At 30.9% G+C, this 24,393-nt stretch overlaps 2 protein-coding genes across 2 annotated transcripts in view; both read left to right on the top strand.

The window, feature by feature from the left end:
* The window catches only part of LOC108687665 (discoidin domain-containing receptor 2-like), a 40,529-nt gene extending 21,553 nt beyond the window's left edge, over positions 1-18,976 (top strand). The window contains exons 4-16 of the mRNA XM_018193567.1: positions 1,766-1,913; positions 7,315-7,479; positions 7,922-8,055; positions 9,974-10,181; positions 10,993-11,088; positions 14,935-15,110; positions 15,194-15,368; positions 15,480-15,742; positions 16,005-16,142; positions 17,004-17,311; positions 17,442-17,676; positions 18,241-18,390; positions 18,827-18,976. Of these exons, the coding sequence (XP_018049056.1) occupies positions 1,766-1,913; positions 7,315-7,479; positions 7,922-8,055; positions 9,974-10,181; positions 10,993-11,088; positions 14,935-15,110; positions 15,194-15,368; positions 15,480-15,742; positions 16,005-16,142; positions 17,004-17,311; positions 17,442-17,676; positions 18,241-18,390; positions 18,827-18,976 (2,346 nt within the window). The remainder of the gene's footprint in view (positions 1-1,765; positions 1,914-7,314; positions 7,480-7,921; positions 8,056-9,973; positions 10,182-10,992; positions 11,089-14,934; positions 15,111-15,193; positions 15,369-15,479; positions 15,743-16,004; positions 16,143-17,003; positions 17,312-17,441; positions 17,677-18,240; positions 18,391-18,826) is intronic.
* A 3,091-nt stretch (positions 18,977-22,067) lies between these two features.
* On the top strand, positions 22,068-24,183 carry LOC108687684. The gene is made up of 3 exons (XM_018193596.1): positions 22,068-22,197; positions 23,014-23,133; positions 23,933-24,183. The coding sequence occupies exons 1-3, from the start codon at positions 22,068-22,070 to the stop codon at positions 24,055-24,057; spliced, it is 375 nt and encodes a 124-aa protein (XP_018049085.1). The 3' UTR covers positions 24,058-24,183.
* The last annotated feature ends 210 nt before the right edge of the window (positions 24,184-24,393 follow it).

Raw genomic sequence — 24,393 nt, 5'->3', positions numbered from 1 at the left:
GTGTGTGTGTGTGTGTGTGTGTGTGTGTGTGTGTGTGTGTGTGTGTGTGTGTGTGTGTGTGTGTGTGTGTATACATTGTATGTATTATAGGAAACTAATAATTTACATTTACCAACTATTTCTCAAACAGTATATCGAATTTAAATGAAACATACACTGAGAAAAATGGTCTGGTTGAATTAAATAGTAATTCTGATGAAAAACAGACGAAACAGAATTTTCTAGTTAAGTTTATTAGAATTCTAGTTGAGACAACTAGAATTCTGATTAATAATTATTCTGATAAAAATAAAAAGTTTAGTAGATTTACCAGAAATATTGTAACCAGAATTCCGGTTATCTCAACTAGAATTCTAATAAATTTAATCAAAAGTTTCTGATTCGTCTATTTTCAACCAGAAATTTTTTTCAGTGTATCTTCCCATTGTAATATCAAAATCCTTTCACGATTAATCAAATAATATTTTCAGTTTCAAGTTTGATTTTGCGCAGTCTCTTATACCGTTGGCAGGATTCAGTCATGAAAGAGAGAAGCGGCAATCGATAAGTGATCTACTCTTGTGCTAGAATTGCACGTAATGTCTTCGTACTGTAACATATGGTTAAGCGTTGCCAAAAGTGCAACTTTTTTTATTTCGAAAGCTAAATGTTTTCGAGTTTTCTCTTTTTTCATTCTATTGAACTCCTCCTTTTCTCGAATATCGCGTTCAAAATTGAATCACGCATCGTTGTCTTAGATATTGCGCACATCTCTACCATAGAATAATTTTAATTTTAATTTTATAATTTCTATCATAATCTCTTATGTCATGATCAGTGTAACTTCAAGTATATATTTTTTTATTATCTCCCCGTAATAAGTTTTATTACTAGATAATATTATAACAAATGAGGAGATGAATAATAATAATAATTACATGTGTAACTTCATGACAAACGTGAATAACTTTTGTATTCTCTCATATTTTGATGCATGCATGCTTTATATCGCGCAACATTTACTTTATTATATAAAATGTTAAATCTTCTCTTATTAATAATTCACTGCGATATTAATGCAGCTGATCGTAAAATGTAAAATGAAGCAGTGGCTAATTTAATGATATAGTGGTTGTATTATATTTGTGCCGAATCATACCTTATCGCTCAATCATATATTTATATGACACGATAAATAACGGGACTAAATTAAGATGAAATGAACTGAAGCGTGGTTCCACAATAAGTTTTGTAGATAATTGACTTTCGTGAAACTCACGAACGCCTCATTACATTAATGTCAATTCAACGGAAATTTACCGAAATGGAATTTTGCCGAAAAGTTCGTATTAAACGCAATGTATTATTGCGGAGATAGCTCGACTGTCATCGATAGCAGACGGATATTCAGATATTTCCATCCAGGAAAATTAATGGTGCAGCACATTAAAACGCATACATTCGCTCGTATAATATCAACTGATCCAAAATTGAGGTGTCTATAAGTACTGGAAAATTTCCAGACGCAATGTCCATTATCGTTAAATCGTATTAACGTTGTATAGTTCTCGCGATAAAAGGTATATCATAGAATCCACAATCATTCAAAAAGAAAATTCATCTTTCTTGTCAACATTGAAAAAAAAACTTTCTTATTTTAAATGACAATGATAGTTAAATGACAATATCGAGTTCCACATTAATTGACGAACGAAAAGTCACTGTCTGTCTACTTTTGTTTCTTTGTGTTTGCTGTTTTATTAATATTCATGACATTGATCCGCAGGTTTTAGCCGGCAACAGCGACACCTCCACTATTGTGTCGCATAATTTGATTCCACCTATTTTCGCCAGTCAAATTCGGATCTTACCGCACTCGGAACATCGACGTACGGTTTGTCTTCGCATCGAGCTCAAAGGATGTCGAGATACGAGTAAGTATTATAACATTCGAGCCATATATTCCAAAAATTAATTTATTATTAATTTTCCAATCTTCAAAAACGATTTTCTCAAAATAAGCCCTCATGTAAAAAACTTCATTTATATTTTTTGTAACTTATTATATGTATTACACAAAAAAAACACGTGTTTTCTTATTTTTATAGTTTCAGCTGCATTTAATATTTTATTAAAATAAATACACAGAATAAATTTAAATATATATATATGTATATGCAATTTTATCAAATAAACGTATTTAATATTTCTTTTATAAAGTAAACTGAATAATTTTTGAAATAATAACACGATGTCATAACATTTGTCAATAATATGTTGATTATAATGTGTAAATTCTATTACGAGGATAAGAAAATGTTTTCATTCATCTTCCGTCAAATAAATTTTTATATAAATCTATTGCTATTCTCATTAGTAAATTCATTTAGATATTATATAAACAAATTATCATTGAAAATGACATAACTGATTATTCGTATCGAATATTATTACTAACTGTGTTGAAATATAACTGTATCGTGTGTGTTGCTAACAAATCAATAAACACAACACACAAACAACGATGTTAAATAGTTCATAAATACATTTCCCGTTTCAACATGATGCTTATGGTCCATCAGTTTAATTAGAAATATTTTTTAAATCATGAATATATTTGAGATCCGAATTATACATGTAATCGCGTTGCACATGACTGCACAAGAATGATACGATGATGTTGTTCAAGTGGACGATTAATTTCCAAATTGCAATTTCGTTCAATTTGCCGAGACGTCGTTGAGATGGCTACGCGAAGGCAAGGTGCCGTTGACTCTAACTACAGTGCTAGATCCCATTAACGTTCGTAACAACGTTATACGGACGATCTCATTGCTGGCTCGGCTTCGTACATTTGTTTTCGACCTAGTTCCAGTACTTAATGTCTCTTATATAATCAATGCAGCGTTAGCATTCGTGAAATAACAACAAACTTGCCGAGAAAATTTGAAAATTTCTTTATTTCTTCTAATTTTCTCAAGTATTATTCTAAATACACTTTTCGCAAAGAAACTGAATAAACAATAAATAAATATATCGAAAAAAAATCATAACCATTACACTCTAAAAAATGTCAGTGTTTAACACTGATACGGTGTCTACGTAATTCTCGCCATATTAATGTTAAATTAACATCAACGCAGTGAGAATATGATATTATAGACATCGTATGAATGTTTAATTTATATTTTTATTTTTTAAGGTATATCTTTATTATTCTTTTAATTGATATTTAATGATGATTAATGATATTAATTATCTATAAAATTACCTAATTTCAAGATTTTGAAATGAATTCCATGAAACAGATTAAGTTGAGATGAAACAGAAATACAAAAAAACTAAAAAAAAATCTCATAATTTTTATGATTTTTTTCAATATCTTTATATTGAGCCAAAATGTTTCTAATATTTTCCATTTTGGCTTCAAAACTGATTAATATCTACAAAATATACTAACACTTCAATTTATTTTCTCTTCCAGTTTTCAGTCTTGATCTAAAAGAATAACAAATGTTAAGTATTCGTGACGCATATGAAATCCGTTCTCATAATTTATATACAGGTGCGTGCGTTATGTATAACAAACATGCTGTGCGCTACAATGCTATTTACATAAATTTGCATACAGTTTCTTTTCTCGTCCAGTTTACCGGGCCCCTAAATTCAAGACATAATTTTATATAAATTCTAAGAAAACGTCAGGGGTGAGGTTATAGAGGTTAAACAAAAGCAATATGTACTAATAAGCATTCATGCTAATTAGATTATAATATTTACAAAAATAAATAAATAAAAATTTATTCTCTATATAGATAAGCAGTTTTTAAACATGATATTTAAATATGTTCAATAATTCTTAATAATTGCTTAATCAATTACGTCTATATAAACACATAAAAATCTTTTTATTTTATATTTCCTATTATCTTGAAATAATAATAAAACATAAAGAGAAATCCAATGGAAAATTTCTCATTAAATGCTGACAACAAAAGTATTAAGCATTGTTGGGATACATGTTTTACGTGAAAGAGGAACCGTATAATCAACCCTAGCAGTAACATTATACAAAGCAAAGTAAAACGAGAAATACAAAAACATTAAACGAAAAAGGGATTTATTTCTTCATTATGTATAAAATACAAATTGTTATTTCTGCTTTCCAAAATATGAAAAGCAAGTTATTATTATTAATTATGCATAAGAAAATGCTTAGTGTTAAATATATAATAAAATTTAACGCTACAACTTAACGCTCTGATTAATTAATATTGGACTTCTATAAAAAATTTATAAAATTATCCTGTCTGACATATTTATAGGAATTACCAAAGACTTCTATACTCCTGACAGTCTGCATCCTTATTACCAATATCTAACCAGAAAAAGGATCTTTGCATGAATTATTTTTCTAGGTCGCTAATCCAACAACAATGGCCGCATATATTCAGGCGATGACATATGTACAGCTAGCTCTGCGGCACGGAGCCGGTAAAACGGCGACATGAGAGCTTTCGCGTTATAAGAAGTATTCGGAGCGTGTGAGATCGAGCCCGACTGGGCGGGTATGCCGGATTTATGGCAGCCGTGCACGGCAGCGGGTTAAAACAACGTTGATTCTCTGCCCCGAGCCGGTGAACACGAACGATTACCCACGGATCGCGAGTAACACGGCCTACTCGGTCAACGCGGTACAGAATCCACGACATTGTCCTCCTGGTATTGACATTCGCGGTCTGACAGAATACAAGTGTGCTAAGCCTCAGTTGATAAAGCACGGTGCAACCAACGTATCATTTATTAAAGCGCGATTTACTCATGGTTGTTCGAACAATCTGTATCCTGTATATAAGGATACGTAGCAAATTTAGCGTTATATAAAATATTACACATTTACGATCTTAATTTAAATTGTAGATTGAAAAAGAGAGAGATTTTCTGCTTTCAAAGGAAACGAATAGACCGAATTTACATATTTAATTAACTTTGGAACTTTTTTAAATATAAAATTTTATTTTGAAATCTTTTTCTGATTATATAAATAATATTAAAAATGTAAAGTAAATGACAGTTTTCCTATTTTTGCTATTTGTAAAAGGATTTAGTTGTCATTAAAATTAAGATTGAAAGCTATTGCAGATATATACTAAATATAATAATCCTATATACTAAATATAATGTATAAATATAATGTATAAAAATAAATCATGTTTCGATCTATCAGCAGATAAACCTCACTCAGTTAACCTATATTCTAATTGTTAATATTAGGTTGAAACAAAAGTTCAAAGTATTATGAGCTTCAAAATTCAAGCTGTTAGTCATAAAAAATAAATGAAATTTAAATTTAGAAAAGAGCTCTTTAAAGCTTAAAATCTCTACTTTTAAATCACTGTCTTCTGAGTTTCACTGTTTTCTGTAAGTTTGGTGATTTTTACATTTAAAAAATTATGAGTTGAAACAAAATGGAAAATTTTGCACTTTCTAACAAAAGTTTAAAGTTTTCCCTATAAAATCGTTTTTTTAATGTCCCTAAGATTTTTTGTTATTGAATTATCGAATTAAAAGGAGCATTTTAATTTTGATTATTTAAAATTCTGTCAAAAGTCATCGCGTATCGCAATTTAAAAAATAAATTAAAGCTGAAACATTTCTCTATCAAATAATATAAATGCCAATTTAAAAAAAAACTGTAGATTGCACTAAAATAGTGTTATGATCTTTCATTCCAATTCAATATTTCTTCATATGTGCCTGCGAAAAATTATATTAGCGTAAGACTTGTTAAGAATTGCACTCTGTTGGGAAATTGCTCCAACAATTCCAATGAAAGTTCGCAATAATTTCAAGCTGTAGACGGGAAGGAGATTGCCAGTGCAGATTAGATTAGCGGATTGCCAGATTACAGAGTAGAGTCCCTGTAAGAGCAATGTTTCTGACGCGTGCTGAAATACGGCGTCTTTTAATGCGTACCTTCAAAAAATGGCAGGAATATCAGCGACACATCGCTGAAATGTTCACCAGTTTACACGAACGATTCTCAAGCACGTAAAAAGTACACGCTAAGAAGTGACTTCGTTGCTTCAATTGCGGATTAATTTGACTCGCCATTTATTCCCTTATTGTGAACGTGTTGCACGGCGCCTGTACAATTCCAAATTTACGTCTTCTGTTTGCATATTTCTTCAATGCAATATATTTTATAATAAGCTGAGTACTAAAATCTTATCATGCCCTTTAACTAACATATTTTTCTCTATTTTTCTTGAGTGCGCGCAAGTATGATTAAAAGGACGATCATTTATTCGAGAATGGAATCGACCTCTTATTTTAATACGTACGATCGTACAATTCCTGTACGATGTGGTAGATGTCAGTTGCAGAACAACCGCGTAGCGACGAAGCGTTACGTTGTTCTAAGTAAAATTATTACCTCGGCGTCATCCACGTGACACGGAATCAGGCAAAGGTACGTTGACCAAAACTGGCTTGACCACATCGCGTGACAACGACGGCCGGCCGCGGACCGTATATACCGTGAAATATTAAGAGTAGTTAAGCGATTTTGAACACGACATGGCAAAGTGGGCGCACCGCGCCATTTTTGCGGTCCGTTATTAATTTTCCCTACGCTACGAAAATCCAGCCGTCCGTCCCTTGCGGACGCCGTCCGAGCCGCCACCGACCAAGTCGTTTTAATTAATTTTAATTGATTAATTTTAACTAAGCGCCTTCTCCGCCACCGCGCTCTTCACGGCATGTTATTAAGCAGCGCCACTTCATTTTCGAAGTGTATCCGGGAACTGGAGCAAAGTGCTGCTGTTTGCAAAATACACGGTAAATTTCGGTGAGATAATATGAAAATTCACGAAATAATTTTTACTCTCAACCGTTGTAATAATAATTAATACATCTGCATGAGAAAAAATACAGGAAAAATATTCTAATTGAAGATACATGTGATATAATAAATATTTTTGGAGGTTATTTTCGTCGAGGTATATCCTATTTTAGTATATGATAATCTTCGTAGTCATTACAACAAACTTGTGCATTTTTACTTTATATGCTTATTATAACAAACTTGTACACTTATTATAACAAACTTATGCCATTACTTTATACATTTTTACTTGAAAACAACGTTAATTTAATGGAATCTAAAAAGAGATAAAAGAAAGAGAGTACCAACTAGAGACAAAATAGTACAACAGCTAATAGTAAATACAACAAAGCCAGGTGTAACATAGAAGTTTGAGAGACGAGTGTGTGTTTAAAAGAAAACTACAGTTGCACAGTAGTCCGTCACGCGAAAACTTTCGTCTGTTTTAGGCGGTGTCATGAGCTACACTATACCAGATGCTTCCCTGCCGGAGTTTAGTGACATTTCGTACGACGGTAAGAAGCAGGACAACTTGTTGACCGATGGTTTAGGTTGTCTAATCGATGGTGAGGTCGGCGCGGATAATTACAGACTGGACATGGGAAATGGAAAAGGTAATCGGTGGGTGAACACGTGCGGGAGTGTTAAATAGTCGAAACATAAATAATATTTCAATAATTTTTGCTAGATCAATTTCAAACGAACTTTATTTCTTTATATTAGAAACATCTGCAATTATTATATTTTATATGAATTATTATATTCAATATTTTTCATTGTAAATAGCTTTGCTCTTCATTATATAATCGTGTTTCGCAACTTTATTGAGTAATATTGAAACAAAAAGAGTTTGTCTTTCTTGATAATTTTCTTTTGAAACTTTATCTTTTCATATTTTACCTTCAATAAAAAATAAACTCCACAACATTATCATCACGTGTAAATGTTTGTAACAATTACATATATTTGTTTGCAATAATAGAAAACAAAATAGCGCAACAAAATAGCGCAATTCATTTGCATTTTATATAAAAGTTTTTTCTCCGTTGGCTATAGGCACAGGTTGGATTGCTTGGCTTCGTGATACTTTTCAAGAGAAGTTTGTGGAGCTCATCTTCGAGTTTGAAGCCATGATGATTTTCGAAGCGGTACACATCTATACTAACAATTATTTCTCCCGAGACGTTCAGGTAATTTTTCAACTCACTTTTGCATAACACATTTTCCACTCACGTACTTTCATGAACTTTTCTTTGTAGAGATCAAAGTAGATGAAAATGATTATCTAACAAGTTACTAATTTCACAACAATGCAAATTTTTATCGATAATCGTGAGATTTTTAAATATAATATTTGAAAATTATTCATGTCTTTTTTTTTAAATTTCTAATCCTGAACTAAACACGAAACACTATACACAATATTAACTGAAGAAACATTTTTGTAACATAATCGAAATTTAATATACAGGGTGCGTCACCAAAATCCGGACAAATCGAACAATTTCTTTAAACAAAATGTTTTTAATGAAAAATTAAATATTGTAAAAAATTCTATTACATGGGGGATCTCTGTAGAGCACAATTATTTGATATATCCCTCATTAGTTTGAATGATAGCTTCTATTCTCGGTCTGAAGCGTTCGCACGTTGTAATATAGCGCTGTCCATGCCAACGAATGCTGCCTCAATAGCGGTCCCTAATGACGTCACATTGGGATGCCGAGATTTGTTTATGACCCTTTCAACTACGCTTCATACGTAGTAATCCAAGGGATTTAATCTGGACTATTGAGAGGCCAGAATTCCTTGAATCAAAACATATCGACGTTGTCTGAAAGTCAATTTTGAATCAAATGACTCGAGTTGGTGCATCGTCCTGCTGAAAAATATATGGCTTTCTGGATGCAACAGTTTCCATTCACGGCTTCACTACATCCAGCAGACCGCGCAACGATTGCCTAAGTTATCCGAAATCAACGCTTGAACGACCGAAATCAGCCCTTTCAACGACTGCGGGAGTCCTCGCGATGCGTTCTTTCGAGTGATTCTTTCTCGCTAGAATCATCATTGACTGTTCTAAAGCCATATATTTTGCCACAATGTCATAAACAGTTGATCTTGGGTATCCAAAGAATCGAATTATTTCCTTTGCTGAGTGCCCAACGAGAAGACTTTCGATGATCGCGACTCTTCGATTATACTCCGCACTTGATTTCACACATCACGAACATTTTGAAAATATGACTGTTTACTAGAAGCCTCAGGCTTTCTCGGACGCCAACAACAACCTTTGGCGGATGCACAATATAACGGAAAATTTAAATTGAAATTTGTCCGGATTTTGGTGACGCACCCTATATGTGATATCAGGATTCCTATCAATTGCATTGAAAGCAATATTAACGGGATTTAAATAATGATTACTTTGCCAAACTATATATCAAAACGAAATAATTGCGCTACGTATCATTATGAACGTGTCAATCAGGAAATGCCAAATCAGATATCTTCGAAGATGAAACAGAATATCCATGACAAGAAATATTTTCCCTTTTATATTATAGATGTCATTTGTAGATATCAATCCGCAACATGTATCATAAATGACATGATTAATGATTTGTTGATTATATAGTCAATAGTTATCAACATGCATGTATATTTCTTTGATGTCAATGCCCTCATATGGTTCATAACATAAAACAGTTTTTGCATATATATCAAAGTGCATCGACCACAATAAAAACAAATATAACTACATGATAAAAACAAGCTTAAGCGCATCACGAGTCTGCAATTTTCTGGAATATGTCAGCCATTATATCATCTTCAGATAGAAATGGTATATAGAAATTATTTTATTTCTTTTACTATGCATTTTAAATTTAAAAACAGAATATTAAATTTGCCAATTTGTATTGTTTTTTTACAACGAGTAATGTTTTATTTAAAATTTAGTTTCTTCAAAATATATTTTTCGCGTGATAATTTTATTTCTAAATAAATTTGAACATTTAATGAAATATGAATTAAATATATTCTTCTCGTTTATTTTAAACTTCAAAAAGGACATATATTTCAATTTGAATTTGGTTTACTCAACAGGTATTTTCGAAGGCGGTGATATGGTTCAGTATCGATGGCGAAACTTATGAAGAGGAGTTTTTGCCTTATTCTTATATACCGGACGTCGTGCTAGAAAATGCTCGAAACGTTTCAATCGGTCTACACGGACGGGAAGGAAGACTTATTAAATTGCATCTGTATTTCGCCGCGCGATGGATCATAATCAGCGAAGTGACATTCGACGCAAGTAAGCATTTTCTCGTATCTCATTTTCTTCCAGTGGAGACAACCTGTTCTTTTTGCATTTAGTTTTTACGTTATTTTCGATGTCATTCCACAAAACAAAAATTTGCCGCGTTCTTTTTAGATTTCCCGCGGGTTTCTTTGGACATCTTGCACATTACCTGACCTAAATATCAACTTAAACAACAAGAAAAACTTGCTCAAATAAATGAGCGAATTACTTAACTGTAATTTGCAGATCGTACTGCTTCAAGGAATATTGTAACGAACGAAGTTATAATGATCCATTGGATTATCTCGCTCTGCTTCGCATGTATCTACCGACTTCAATTACCTTTTAATAACTTTCACATTTATGTTTCGAATATCACATTTCTTTAATTTTGTCGCACTAATGATCGTTTGAGTTAACGACATCGATCGCACATGATAATCCCATTTAAATCTTTATGCGAATGTGTAAAATATGTAATATTCTTCACTGTACAGAAATATGTAATAATAACCGATGTAAAATTTTTTGTACTACTTCTCATTTCTAATACAATAGCAAAAATTATAATAGTAAAAAATTATTTATGTTCACGTGCGAATATAAATAGCAATGTTCTTTTTCTATTTAATGTAAATATGATTTTAATATATAAAATTAATACGATTTATATAAATAGGGTATAAATTTCAAAACAAATAATAAATATTATAATAGCATTTCTTCCATCCTTTTGATAATTTGCACTTAAAATAATCTTCATAAATCTTCCGAAGAAATTTTCCGTGGATTCAAATTAGCTACAGCTATTTTCCGCTTTCAGCAAATCCCTACGAAAACACTACGGAAGAAGCAGCGTCCGAGTTTAGCAACCGGGAGATTCCAGTCAACCCTGAAGTAGATCTCAACTTACAAACGAGTAAGTAACTTGCCAAGAGTGGCATTAATTCGTATCAATCTCGTTCTAATTAAGCATTGGCTACTAGAAACTTTTCACTTCTCGTATCGCATGCCTTTAAGTAACACGGCTCCAAATTCATAAGAGTACTTTATACATTTAATATTTCACATTTTATTTGCACACATGTCTTGAGGATCTCTCACATAGTTAAATAATAATGCCTTACTTATACTCGAACGCTTATTTTAGATATTACTTAATTTCAAATGTAACCAATTTAAATAACGGCATTTAAAATCAATTTCATTTTTAATGATTGAATGCATCTCTGCACGAATGGTTATAAGTGAAACCGATCATTAATCTTGATTATTCACTGCTATTTTCGTTTTAACATTTCTACTTTATTACCAACATTGTATTATACATTTCTTCTTTCAACTTAACTGCATTTGGAAATTTAAATCTTAATTAACTAAAAAGTCAGTATAACGAAGATAAGCTTTTACTCATCAAATAAATTTAATTATCCAATAAGAGTTTAATAACTTAATTGAAGTTTGCCGTAAAGAATTTGATTTTTTAAAGAAATATATTTGATTTTATAATGTTCTTATTTTTTATTAATAAATATTTTAAGTATTTTTTCATATTTTGGCATTCTCGATAATATTTTTTTTACATTATCCGATATTATCGGTTGAACCTTTACTAACAATTTAAATTCTTTATATTTAACAATTAATGACCTTTACTTATCACAATTATGTTATATTTTGATGTAAATTTATATTATGATACTTATAATTTCATAATCTTCAACCTTTATGTAACATGCGTATTCAGTCCACTTTGAAAATGAGCGACATTTATTCAGCTAACTTTGTTAGCAAAACGAGGCCGTTATTCTTTGCCAAGAAGAAGATACGATTAGGAAAAGTCATTGTCCGACATAGAAGAGAAAGAGATGCGGTTGCACTTTATAATTCACGTAGCAACTTCCTCGTAACGTAAACAATTAGTCGGGTTAAGAGGTAGCGGATTTGAGGAAAAAAGAAAAGAAAACAGAAAAAGAAAAGTAAGGTCGACTCTGGCATAATTACGTATATCTCATAGTTTGTGCCAACAACAAATCCTACACTGCATTTTCCAGGTCGCAAAACAAATTAAAAATATGTATTTTCCGGTTGAATCATTGAGTATAATCAAAGGAATTGCTTATCCAGATGAAAAATTAAAAGCCGCAGCGCAAGGAAAAGTAAATGGAAGTAAGGAATATTCAACAGTATTATGTATAGGCGGCAAATTCTATAATAATATATTGAAGTATTTTTAGTAGAATTACGTATTTCTATATATACGTATAGTTTTAATCTATACCACAGTTTTTTGATATTAACAATGAATAATTACATTAGTCTTTTTTTCCCTACGTCATATATCCCAAAGCGTATGATAAAAGGAAAGACACATCAAACATTAGAGCAAAACAAATAAAGAATAATTTGTCGCCCGAATAGATAGAGAAGCGTGCATGAATACGGAGAAATAAATTACATTACGAAAGGAGAATGAGAAATGAGAATAAAAAATGGTAAAAACTTATAACACAGAGATGGGAGCGAGGAAGATGCAGATAACAGGAAATGCAGCAGATAAATGAGGACGCGGGAGGATGTTGGGAAGAATACTCGACTGCGGCATAATTACGACTCTCTGATATACCTCGCTATCCACGAATCCTATCCCCCCTTCCCTTACTCTCCGTCGAAAAAATAGACTTAAGCACTTTCCCGGTTTTCCATTATAAATAAAGGAAACGCGAACGGGTCCTCAAATAAAGCAGCCGCGAAATCGTCCGACCATGCACAAATGCAGCACATGCGCTAAAAAAAGATGGCGCAACGCGAGGGAAGGGTGGCAAAGGATAAAAAACAGAGTTACTAAACTAAAAACAACATGTAAACCGAGTGTCCGCTTTACGGTGGTCTGCATTCAAAAGGATGCGGCCGTTGATAGTGCCGTAGTTAATATAGTTCTTGCACGTAATTTTTTACATAGTTCACAAGTGGGAAAACCAAAGAAAGCACAGCGCTTTCATAATTCAAGCGCCGATATTCGCGCGATCGATTATGCGGATTAGCCAACGTCTGATTCGATAGAGCGGAAGAGGGAGGATTAGAGTCATAAAAGAATGAACGAAATAAGACAAGAGAGGGAAACCTGAACGGAGAGAGCAGTCGACTCTATAATTACATATCTCTGATAGACTGTGCAAATGCCGAACTTTATTTTTCATTCTCTTCTGATTACAGATATTTTCTCTAGTCAGCTGCAAATAAAGAAGCGAATATAATTATTCATTTGAGAAAATAAGAGAAGAAATAGAGAGATATCCTCCATACTGTAAAACCGATTGTTCAAAAATTCTTGTTTGTTATCGCACTTACAAAATCATTTATCATCATTTTTATCTCACAAAGAGAGTATTAACAGCGTAAATATCCAATATTAATAAATGAATATTATGAATATTATAATATTATTAAATATGAACAAATATTATGACATTAATATTTTGCGAGATGAAAATGACTTAAGTGTACAATTTTGAAAATTGTTATAAAAGAAACACACGCAGAACAAATACAAAAGAGTAGATATTTTTTTCTTCTATCTTATTTTAATGACAGCCTGAAAAGATTCTTAAAAAAGTCATTTCTATAAATATACAATCTTTTTAAAATATGCAACATATAAATGGGTCCAAGTCCTTATAAATGGGTACGAAATAAATAAAACAATATAAATAAGCAAAGAAGGATATACTCAGTCAAAGCAGAAGTTTAAATAAACGAAGAAATATGAGTTTAAACAAGATGAAAAAATATAAGAGGAGGACTAAAAAGTAATCGATTCGGATGCAATAGCGCAACGCCAAAATAGTGCTCCAAAACGGATATGAAATTCGATGAATACGTTTCAATGCGCGGCTGCAAATAAAGTAACGGTAAGCTGTCTGCCGTTGCTTGATCGGAAAAGTATAATAGGCAGTAGATATGTAGGCAAACAACACGTCACATTGAAATACTGAAAATTATAACAAAAAAGATAGATAATGACAGACTCAAACGCTACACATGTGCATAATATTGGATTCACACAGTTTTATCTCTTATCCGTTGTTCTCTCAAAAACAAAAGACAGAACCACGAAAGGAACAAGAAACCAGGAAAACGGGAACACGAGCAAAGAAGGTACACGTGAGCATAAAAGTGGGAATTAAAAGCGTTTTTGCGCTTCTCTTGGAGCAATTTTCATTTTCTACGACCAAGAAGAAGCGTCATTTGAAATCTAGATTTTCTCATCCGCGCATTGGTACTCGTACGCCTTCTTGAATTAAACTGATGTTTTAGTAATCATTTGCGGTTTTTAAATAATCATTCGGTTGACGTATTCTGTACGAAGAAAAATCGGTAAACGATCTTGAGCATCACGCGAACACTTTCGACTAACTTATTTATTTCTGTAACAAAAAATCACAGTCATCCTGTTGTAGCTTCAGGGCACTTGGCACGAACAGTACGACGACGTACGACAAAAGAAAATCGTAGTTTTTTGCAATGTAAATTAACAACGATTGTGAAGAAAGAGAATTTAGCTTCTTTCATGAACGATAAAATGATTTTCTAAGAGTTTTTAAACTTCCTTTATTAACTTGGAGAAAAATACGGTCTGAATTTAAAAATAGATAGAATGTACGTTAGAACAAAAAATATATTTTGCCAAGTTGTTCGATGTATTCTGTATTTCGTACTCTATATTTCTCTGTATACTCTGTTTATCCCTATAAATTTTGTATAGTTACAGCACCAGGAGACAGTCAAGAATATCTGGAAGTACTGATAGGTGTTCTTACAGCCATTATATTGCTGCTCCTGCTAGTCTTCTTCATTATTCTATTTTTAAATCGGCGACAAAAGCTGCAGAGTTCTCCGACGGTATTAAAAAATCCATTTGGCTTCGCCATAAATATGAAGGTAGGACAAATTACTTAAATTTTCACTTAAATTTTCAGAAATAAATAACTATAAAATATTTTCAAATAAACTGAAATTTATAGGGTCTCCTCTTGAATTTAACACCCGGTGGGATGCTGGCAGCAGAAACTGCCAATCATGTTTCACCTGACATACCGGAGGATGTCAGTATGCATGAGTCACTCACGATGGAACAATTTAACTCACCGCTCGTCAGTCCCCAATACAAATCCACATATGCTATCGTAGCTAATTCCGGTGAGTAAGCATTATTGTGCACTCGCATTTGAGAATAGCATGCTGCTGTGCTAAAAACGATCATTGCTATCGAACAAATACAACAAGTGATAAAACGATGATATTTTTCAGAATCCCCGAAGGATTTTAAAAATATAGAAATTTCGGAAGAAAATGTACGGCTGGACGCAAGACCGGAATCCACAGTCGGTCCATCCAGCTGTTCCTCATCACCGACTAACTCGCCGGTTCGTCACTCTCAACATTATAGAACCCTTCAAAGTTATAGCAGTCCAACTAGGAAACTCAATATCGCGGTTACGCCCAATCACCAAAGGGACGTCGATCAGGTTCACTCGAAACGTTGGCATACAGCGCCAAAGGAGAAGCACAAGGTATACATTAGTTATATATCGTACGTGTACAATTTGACGACGCATTTGACTGATTGCGACACGCGAGGGCAAAGGAAAAGTACATTATGTCACATAACTGGAAATCAAACTACTTCAAACCTTAGGTTTTCGACATCAAAGTCAAGCAATTTACGTCGATTCATCTATCTTGTTGTAAAAGAAGATCATGTTTTGACAGCAAAAAAAGATAGAGAAAAATACAACAACTGCGAACAATTAAAAAAGTATCATTTAATTATAGATACCAGCACCTGTTGTAAGTTGGAACATCGCACCAAGTATGAACAAACCGTACAAGTGCAAGGAAATAGAGCCAACCAATATACCACATCAGTGCCTACGAACGACAGAGAAACTTGGCTCGAGAACCATAGGAGAGGTATGATATATTTATAAAAATATAAATAATATGTAAATTGAATAAAAGTCATTTAAAAACATTTTTTTATTTCAATGACTAACTGCGGCTAATTACAATAACTACGATACTAAATTTGTATCCAATTTGAAATTTAAACTAATAAATATTAACTAACAGTAATATCATCAATGTTAATTAATTTCACACTCAACGATATAAACGTAATATGATATATTGTACGTAACGATTAATTGTTGAATATGAAATTATAACATTGATATGTTATCATTAGTTGGTATTCACTGTGCATTCCACAAAATGTCCACAAATTTCCTTTCAACTTGTCGTATCGTAATAAAGAAAAATTTAAACGTTAAAAGGAATTGTCAGAAAGTATGATCTTAGCTTATCACGTATTTGAGATATGACCGATATAAATATGTATGCCCGCAGCATTTGATGGATGTACGTTTCTGGCTCCACTTGCGCTTAGCAGTTGCGGGCGGTGGCGAAATGTAATTTACATATTTATCTAAATAATATGTATGTATTCTACAATCCTGATACGTACTTGCTTTCTTTTCTGACAATATTATGTAATTTTTCGAACATGTGAAAATAACAGTATATAAATAAAAATATTTTTATTAATCTCTTGAACGTTAGACGATAAAAAAAAGTGTTGAGCAAATAAAGACAGTTGTTTTCTATCATCTATCGTAAAATTTCAAATTAGATACAAATTAGTAAATTAATCATCAAAGAATTATCCTTATTGAAAACATGAAATTCCATTTATGGAGAAAGAGATAAAGAATCATTGCAATATACTCGTAATACTTTTCATTAAACATACCCTAAAGAAAGTATTATTTGCAGGCTATAGTATGCGAAGTTGTTGGTCTAGATGAAATCATATCTGGTGCTCCCAAATTAGTCGTTGCTCGTGTACCCCTGTGTACCAGCGATATTCGAACTAACAACGCAGTAGACCAGATGAGAGAAGTGCAATTTCTATCATGTTTATCTGACCCAAATGTGGCACGTATCTTAGGAATCTGCACTGTCGAGCCAGTGCCGTGGACAATCATAGAGTACACGGAACTCGGTGATCTTGCTCATTATCTTCAATACAGTGTACCTCTTACGGGAACGCTCAGGCCAAATTGCAATCTAAAAGCTCTTAGGTAAGATCTTTTTTAGAATAATCTTTTTAGAATAATCTGACAATTAACTATTAAAGATTTATATTAAGTTTTCTCTGCATTGCTTGCTTTACGAATTTTTCGTATATAAAATTTATTTGACTATTTCTAGTCAAAGTTGTCTGCTGTATATGGGAACACAAATAGCATCGGGAATGAGATTCCTTGAATCGAAGAATTTGGTGCACAAAGACTTGGCGGCCAGAAATTGTTTGGTAGGCCGTTCTTACACTGTGAAAGTGACTGATATAGCCATGTGCAGCGATCTTTACAAGAAAGATTACAGCGATATAGGAGGTAGACCACCTGCACCGATAAGATGGTTACCGTGGGAAAGTATTTTATTGGTAAGTAATCTTCTCTTTTTCAAGTGTTTCTACAATTTTCTTTATTAAAATTGTTAATAAATTTGCAATCAAAAGCAAAAATATCCAAAAAGGTTGTCATTTAATTTAAATTAAGTTTTTAATTTTTAACATTTTTGAACACAAAAAATTTAAACTAAAAAATAAAATAAATTTTTTATATATTGTAATATTAAAATTCTTAAAGTGTTTCTTATTCGAATAATTTTCAACTTGAATATTCAATCAAACCTCTCAATTAAAAAAAAAACTTTTAGATTTATCACAATTTGTTATTAAAATTAAACATGTTTCAAAATGTTCATTAACAAAAAAGTTTATTTCAGATTCATAACAAAATTTGTTATCTAATTAAAGCCGTAACTCAGTGAGAAATGATTCATCGAATTAATATCAAATTGACATTAATAAAATGCAATATCAATGATTTAACATCAATTAGACGTTGAATTGACGACTAATCGACAGTCATCTCTCGCTGAGAATTTGTAAGATAAATTTATACGAAAAGCGAACAGCAACAATATTTAAATATTTAAATTTCAGGATAGGTATACATGTTCGAGTAGCATATGGTCATTTGCCGTGACACTGTGGGAGGTAATGAGTCTGGCTAGAGAAAAACCTTTTCAACATTTGTCAAATGATCAAGTTATTCAGAACGCTGAACATATGTATTACGGAGCGGAGTTACAAGTAAGTAAATTATCTAATCGGCAACTTTACAATTCAATCACTCTCTAGTTCATTCGATTAATCATTAAATCTTGCTTAGAAATGAAATTTTAACACATTACAATTAACTGAATCTTAAGCAATCAAATTTTGAATATATCACATTTAATTGTGTATAAAAATAATTGTACAAAATATTAATTGGAATTTATATTGCAATAATTACAAATAAAAATTGAATAAAACTTTTTACTTATTATACTGAAAAAAAAATTTAATAATAGTTACTAAATGTTAGTAAAATAATGCCAATTAAATGTTTGATTAATATAGCCAGAAATTATTTTACTTTCCTAAATAGTTTAATAAATATTATCAAATAGTAACTATTTGGTAACTATTATCAAACTCTTTTTTCAATGTATTTATTATTTCACTTCGAATACTTGTATTTTAGGTACTTTTACCGAAACCAACAATGTGTCCGGAGGAAGTCTATCGGATGATGTGCTCATGTTGGAGAAGAGATGAGACATCGCGACCAACCTTCAAGGATATCTACACGTTCCTGAAGAATATAATAGCGGACTATCGACCTGGTGCATAAATAACCTTGGTTAACTGTGATACGAAATCATCAGCTAATCTCCCGGAATGTGAACGACATATTTCGTCGGAAATATTTCGAGTAGGACAAAGCATTACATGAGATCGTAACTTGCCGGGCATGACGCCTTGCGTGACATCAGATTCTCCAGAAATGTACAATCGTTAGTTTTAGATATACGTATGTATCGGAGGCACTAGATCTTGTGTCTCCTTCCTTGTGCAGAAAAAACTCGATAAATGAAAAATCGCACGCCGAGTACAAAGCTCAGCAGTGATCGAAAGTGATTTCTATTGCACGCAATCTGTTAACCGGACAAGCAATAGCGATAATGGAGCGAATGCCAAACGAGCACAAGGAGAGATGTATAATTGACGTATAAGTGTTAAGTTTGTTTTCTTCAAGTAATCAAGATCGATAATTTCGCTCTTCAACTCGAGTGTATAATCGCGTCACTTTTGTCTGGACGTTTAATAAGATTTCATTTTCTAGTCAATACAAATCTTTAATTCTCACGAAAGTGCTATCGTGTACAGTATTCTAACATTAATAATATGTAATGTACGCTAATATGCTCAGTACTGATAAAGTCTATCCATTTGTACATATAAATTTAGGTCTTAATGCTAGGTAAATGAGAAATTTTTATGGCAGTAAGTTTCACGACGGCTGTTTCCTTTTTTTTCCTTTCACATGTTAAATTATTACATTCAACTTTTCTATAAGCCTGACGATACGCGAAAATGGCACTAATAAAATTCTTTTTCATATTAAATCGCAAATATATAACGAATTGAGTTGGCTTAAGTATAAAAAATATTCATAAAAATAAAATCAAATAATATTTGACAAAGTCAGATATTTAGTCGATTAAATAAAACCGCGAGAATAATCTTATTAGCTTACCGTCTTACTACGCCTTAAAAATTTCAACTTAGTCATCTTGTACATTTGAAACCCCTCAATAGTAAGTACTTATTATTCCATTACTCGTTTCAATTGAAATTGTACTACGCTAAGAAGTGTAGATTACAACCAATTTAACCAAAGACGTAACATGAACATATCTTCGCTCATTTTTATTTAAGAATAGAAAAAGATGCTGAAAACATCTAGCAACGTATCATGCTTTGGAAGGAATAAATAAAAATTTAAACAATGCCATATATTTGTTGGAGTTTCAACTTACGGACGCTTGAGCGTATCGACAAGATAGCAATACAAAATAAAAATGTTAATAAAAAGATATAGAATAATGATATAACAATATGTATTTGTCTTATTACTGCAGAATAATTTCATTTATTTGTATTAATTTTATTTATTTATATAATATCCATTGTAATTATTTTTCGATTCATAATTAATATTTTTATATAATTACTGTTATAAAATATGCCAATAAGTTGATTAATAATGAAATTCAGTTTGTAAATATAAAAATATAATTTTAACAAAAAAGTAGAAACGTTCAAACGTCCTAGCCCTTATTTTTCAAAGCTAAAAAGACTAAATAAATTTTTAGATTTATCATTATAATTGGTTGTCGAATTAAAATATGTAAACAAGAACAAAATTGATATCTCGATGAATGATAAAATTGTTTATAGAGTGCTTGTTCGTAGAGTGCTTGATAACGAGTCAATCTTTTCAATAAATTCATTCATCTGATGAAAGATCCAATGAAAGATTACTTCATCTCTATTACCTCATCATTTGATTTGGTTAATCGATTATAAAGATTAAATCTTCCAAGCTCTTATTTGCAGAAATATAAAAGTTATTAATAACAACTCATTCAGAAGCTTATATTCAATCTCAAGATGATCATTTTAAATATTTTTTATAAGACAAGTACGAAACATATTACTAAACTCTGAAATAAATGAAACAACGCTTAAAGATTTTTTATTATTTTTGCATACTATATAAATTTTACTCTAAAGTTATGTCCATGTATTAAAAAAAAAATCTCCTGTATAATGAGTAACATAATACAGCTGGCATATTCCTATTTTGCACACTATAAAAATTTTCTTTATTTAAAAAAAATTTCTCTACCCATTTGTCAAAATAATCCATATTTTTACTTCAATATAAATGAAAATATAAATTTCCCAATGTAATTAATCATTCTTTCGAACAGCAACATAAAACATGTACTATATTATATTTGCACACGCTATTATAAATTAAATTTTATAATTTTACATATAATAGCGCAAAACATTTCGTGAGTAAAATACTGATATATAATTTCTGGTGTGTTATTAGACAATATTGGATCCGTAAAAAATTGATAAATGAGACTGATAAATTTGTTCCAGAAATCCTTGGATTAATATTATAAAAAATGTTTGTCTAACGTGTTAAAAATACGATTAATTTGTCATCATGATTTTAATCTTAGTATATCAAACAAATTCTGTAAAAACTCATTTCGTTGCATTGATAATTAATGAGAAAGAAAAATTATTTGTGTTTGTTCTATATAATGGATATATTTTTAACCTTAAAGAAATACAAATATGAACTTGTATCTAGAAACGTTTGGCTGTATTGTAAAAATGTGTTTAATTAAATTACACAATACTATATGCATCATTAACGACTTAGTAATAAGATTAAAGAAAAAGAGGGTATATATGCATTAGTTTTAAAGCTCAATTACATAATTACATATAAAACATCGTTCTGTGCATTACAACAAACTCTTTTCCCTATGACACAATTGACTTAACAAACTTTCGTCGATTATCTCCAACCAACTTATCAGTACATTGCACAAAAACGTGAAAAAAACATTGCGATGCTGGTACTACATAATTTGAATATAGAAGTAAATGCAACAAGTGCACGAGCAATGAATTCAAATTCTCAAAGTCTCGCTGTTTTTATTCCAAGAGCGTATAATTATTTATTAAATAATGAATCATCAAGATATAAATAAATTTTATCTAACATTACATAATGATAAAAATAGATAAACTGAGCGCGCGTCACACATATCTCTCGACCGTGTGTGCGTATCATTTACACAGACGTGTGCGTGTATCGTGTAACGCACCAAGAGATCGCTTGCGTTTATATAATGGTAGCATCTGGGAGTGTGAGACCATTGAATCGCCGGCTGTCAGAATCATACGCTACTTCGACATCTCTACTCGCCGAAAGAATGAAATCCTACACGCTTGTTGTTCTCACCATCCTTCTCTATACTGGTAAGTGATCATCTTTTATGTAAAATGACAAATTATAACATGCTAATATATATTTCTAGAATACTCTTCTTTAATATAAATGTATCACAGATTTTTATTCTGCACATATGAAATTTAAAAGAAAAGGAAATTAATTTCATACATACTAAATTATATGTAAATTATTGTATGTAAATACGAAACTATTATTTATGTAATATTATGAAATGTTAACGAAATTTTTCATTATTTCAAAATTTGTTTTAAAATTAAAATATTGTAAAATTTCATAAGATATATGTATAAATCATTTGAATGTGAAATTTGTTACTATTTTTTATTTTTATATTTCTTTTGTTTTTTTTCAGTTTTAAAATACTATTAAACTAAATTACTAATTTTTTCAACGCATTAAAAGAGAAAGTTAACCTATTTTTCTTACGATTACTTAAATATACGGTAACAGTAATAATTTTATATGCTTTCATACTTTTTCAGATAAGTTAAAATTTATGTAATTTTTTTGTAGCTGGAATTCTTATGTCCCACATATAGTGAAAATAGTAAAAACTTTATCTTATGTGATTAATATTTAACTGCGTGATACCAATGCGTAAAATATATTTCATTTTTTTTAATACCTGAAATATCTTTTGTATCTAATCATCATTAAAAAATATCATTAAGAAAATATCTGTGAAAGCATTAAATATCTCAAACGCTACTTGATATACCTTTTTGTATTTGACATTATTTATCTTGTATCATTTAGTATAAGAAAAATCTTTATAAATATATTAAAATTCAAGAACAACAAAATTATAAATTTGTTTTTAGAATATGCCAATATGAAGGAAATATGTCATCAAGAGGACTGTGTTGTGCCCGATCATTGTGAGATGTTTGTAAGAGGTGAAAACTCATGCTATCAACAGGGTACATCATGCTGCAATGTAGGTAAGTTTGCACTTTGTAAAACATTTCTAAACTCACTGATTAAAAGACGGTAAAAAACAACAGGAAATCGTTTAAATCATTTTTAATTATAGCTATAAATTAATAAAAGATTATCACATAAATCTACGATTTATTCTCTATCGTTTCCTTTCATAACTACTATTCTATTTACGATTTGTTATATAACTTCACAATAAAATTCACAATAAGATTTAAATATTTTCACGATATACGACAGATCAGCATCTGACTATATATACTTTCATGACATTCTCTTTGTCACAAATTTCGAAAACATTTGGCATGTTAATTTATGTATGTGGCACTTTCACGCGTCAAGTTATACGCCATTTTTCATTTTTACTCGATTTCTATCCAATGACATCTTTACCGTATCATCAGGAGCCATAGTTTTAAAAAATATATACGAAAATGTATGAAAATATTATAGTACACATAAAGTAATACAGTATATTATAAATTTTCCTAATTTTCTCATTTTTTTATGTACAATATTTTTTTAGAATAAGATCTCTGAATATAAATTCTTATCTAATAATATCATGACTTTTAAACAAACTTCCTAATAAAATTATTAAATATATATCAACTATATTTACATTTTATATGTATATATATATTTTATATGTATATTTCCTATAAATATAATAATATTTTAATGTTTTATAAATGTGTAAGAAACATATTTCAAACTACTTTGAAAGTTTCTCTCTCTTTATGTAGTAATATTATTTTACTCAACAAATATTTTTATTTAATAAATTCTTTATAATTACAGTTAAGTCAGAATTCAGAACTTATTGCCGTCACCATGGTGGAATCTGCATGGACAAATGTAATCCGACCCTGCAACACGACACAATTGATTGTACAGGCAATCAAGTCTGTTGCGTTTTGGTTTAGATAAAACTAACTAATACATTAGTATCCAAATCCATAATCTCATCCTGATCACAACTATTAAGTCCTAACTTAATTAACACAAAGAAGTTTAGTGTTTAACATCAAAAACATTTTTTAATACAACAAGAAGCATATATTATCTAATTGTCGTTAAAAAAAATCTGTTCTTCTCAATGAAAGCGTATATTGTCTCCATATTGCAAGATAGAGAGAATTTTATTTGGTTTCTAATTTATAACAAGATTGAATTTAAAACTTGAGAAACTTAAAAAATAAAACATATATTTATGTCATCCGTATATAAATCATTTATTTTAAAGATTTTATGGAATAAAA

This window comes from Atta colombica, unplaced genomic scaffold (genome assembly GCF_001594045.1).
Source record: "Atta colombica isolate Treedump-2 unplaced genomic scaffold, Acol1.0 scaffold210, whole genome shotgun sequence".
Lineage (NCBI taxonomy): Eukaryota > Metazoa > Arthropoda > Insecta > Hymenoptera > Formicidae > Atta > Atta colombica.
This window is presented reverse-complemented; position numbering and strand designations above follow the sequence as displayed.

Excerpts from the sequence above, each read along its gene's own strand:
- LOC108687684 (XM_018193596.1), top strand. The coding sequence starts at position 22,068 with ATGGTAGCATCTGGGAGTGTGAGACCATTGAATCGCCGGCTGTCAGAA. Across the intron at positions 22,198-23,013 it reads CACCATCCTTCTCTATACTG|AATATGCCAATATGAAGGAA; the intron begins GTAAGTGATCAT and ends ATTTGTTTTTAG. Across the intron at positions 23,134-23,932 it reads TACATCATGCTGCAATGTAG|TTAAGTCAGAATTCAGAACT; the intron begins GTAAGTTTGCAC and ends TTATAATTACAG.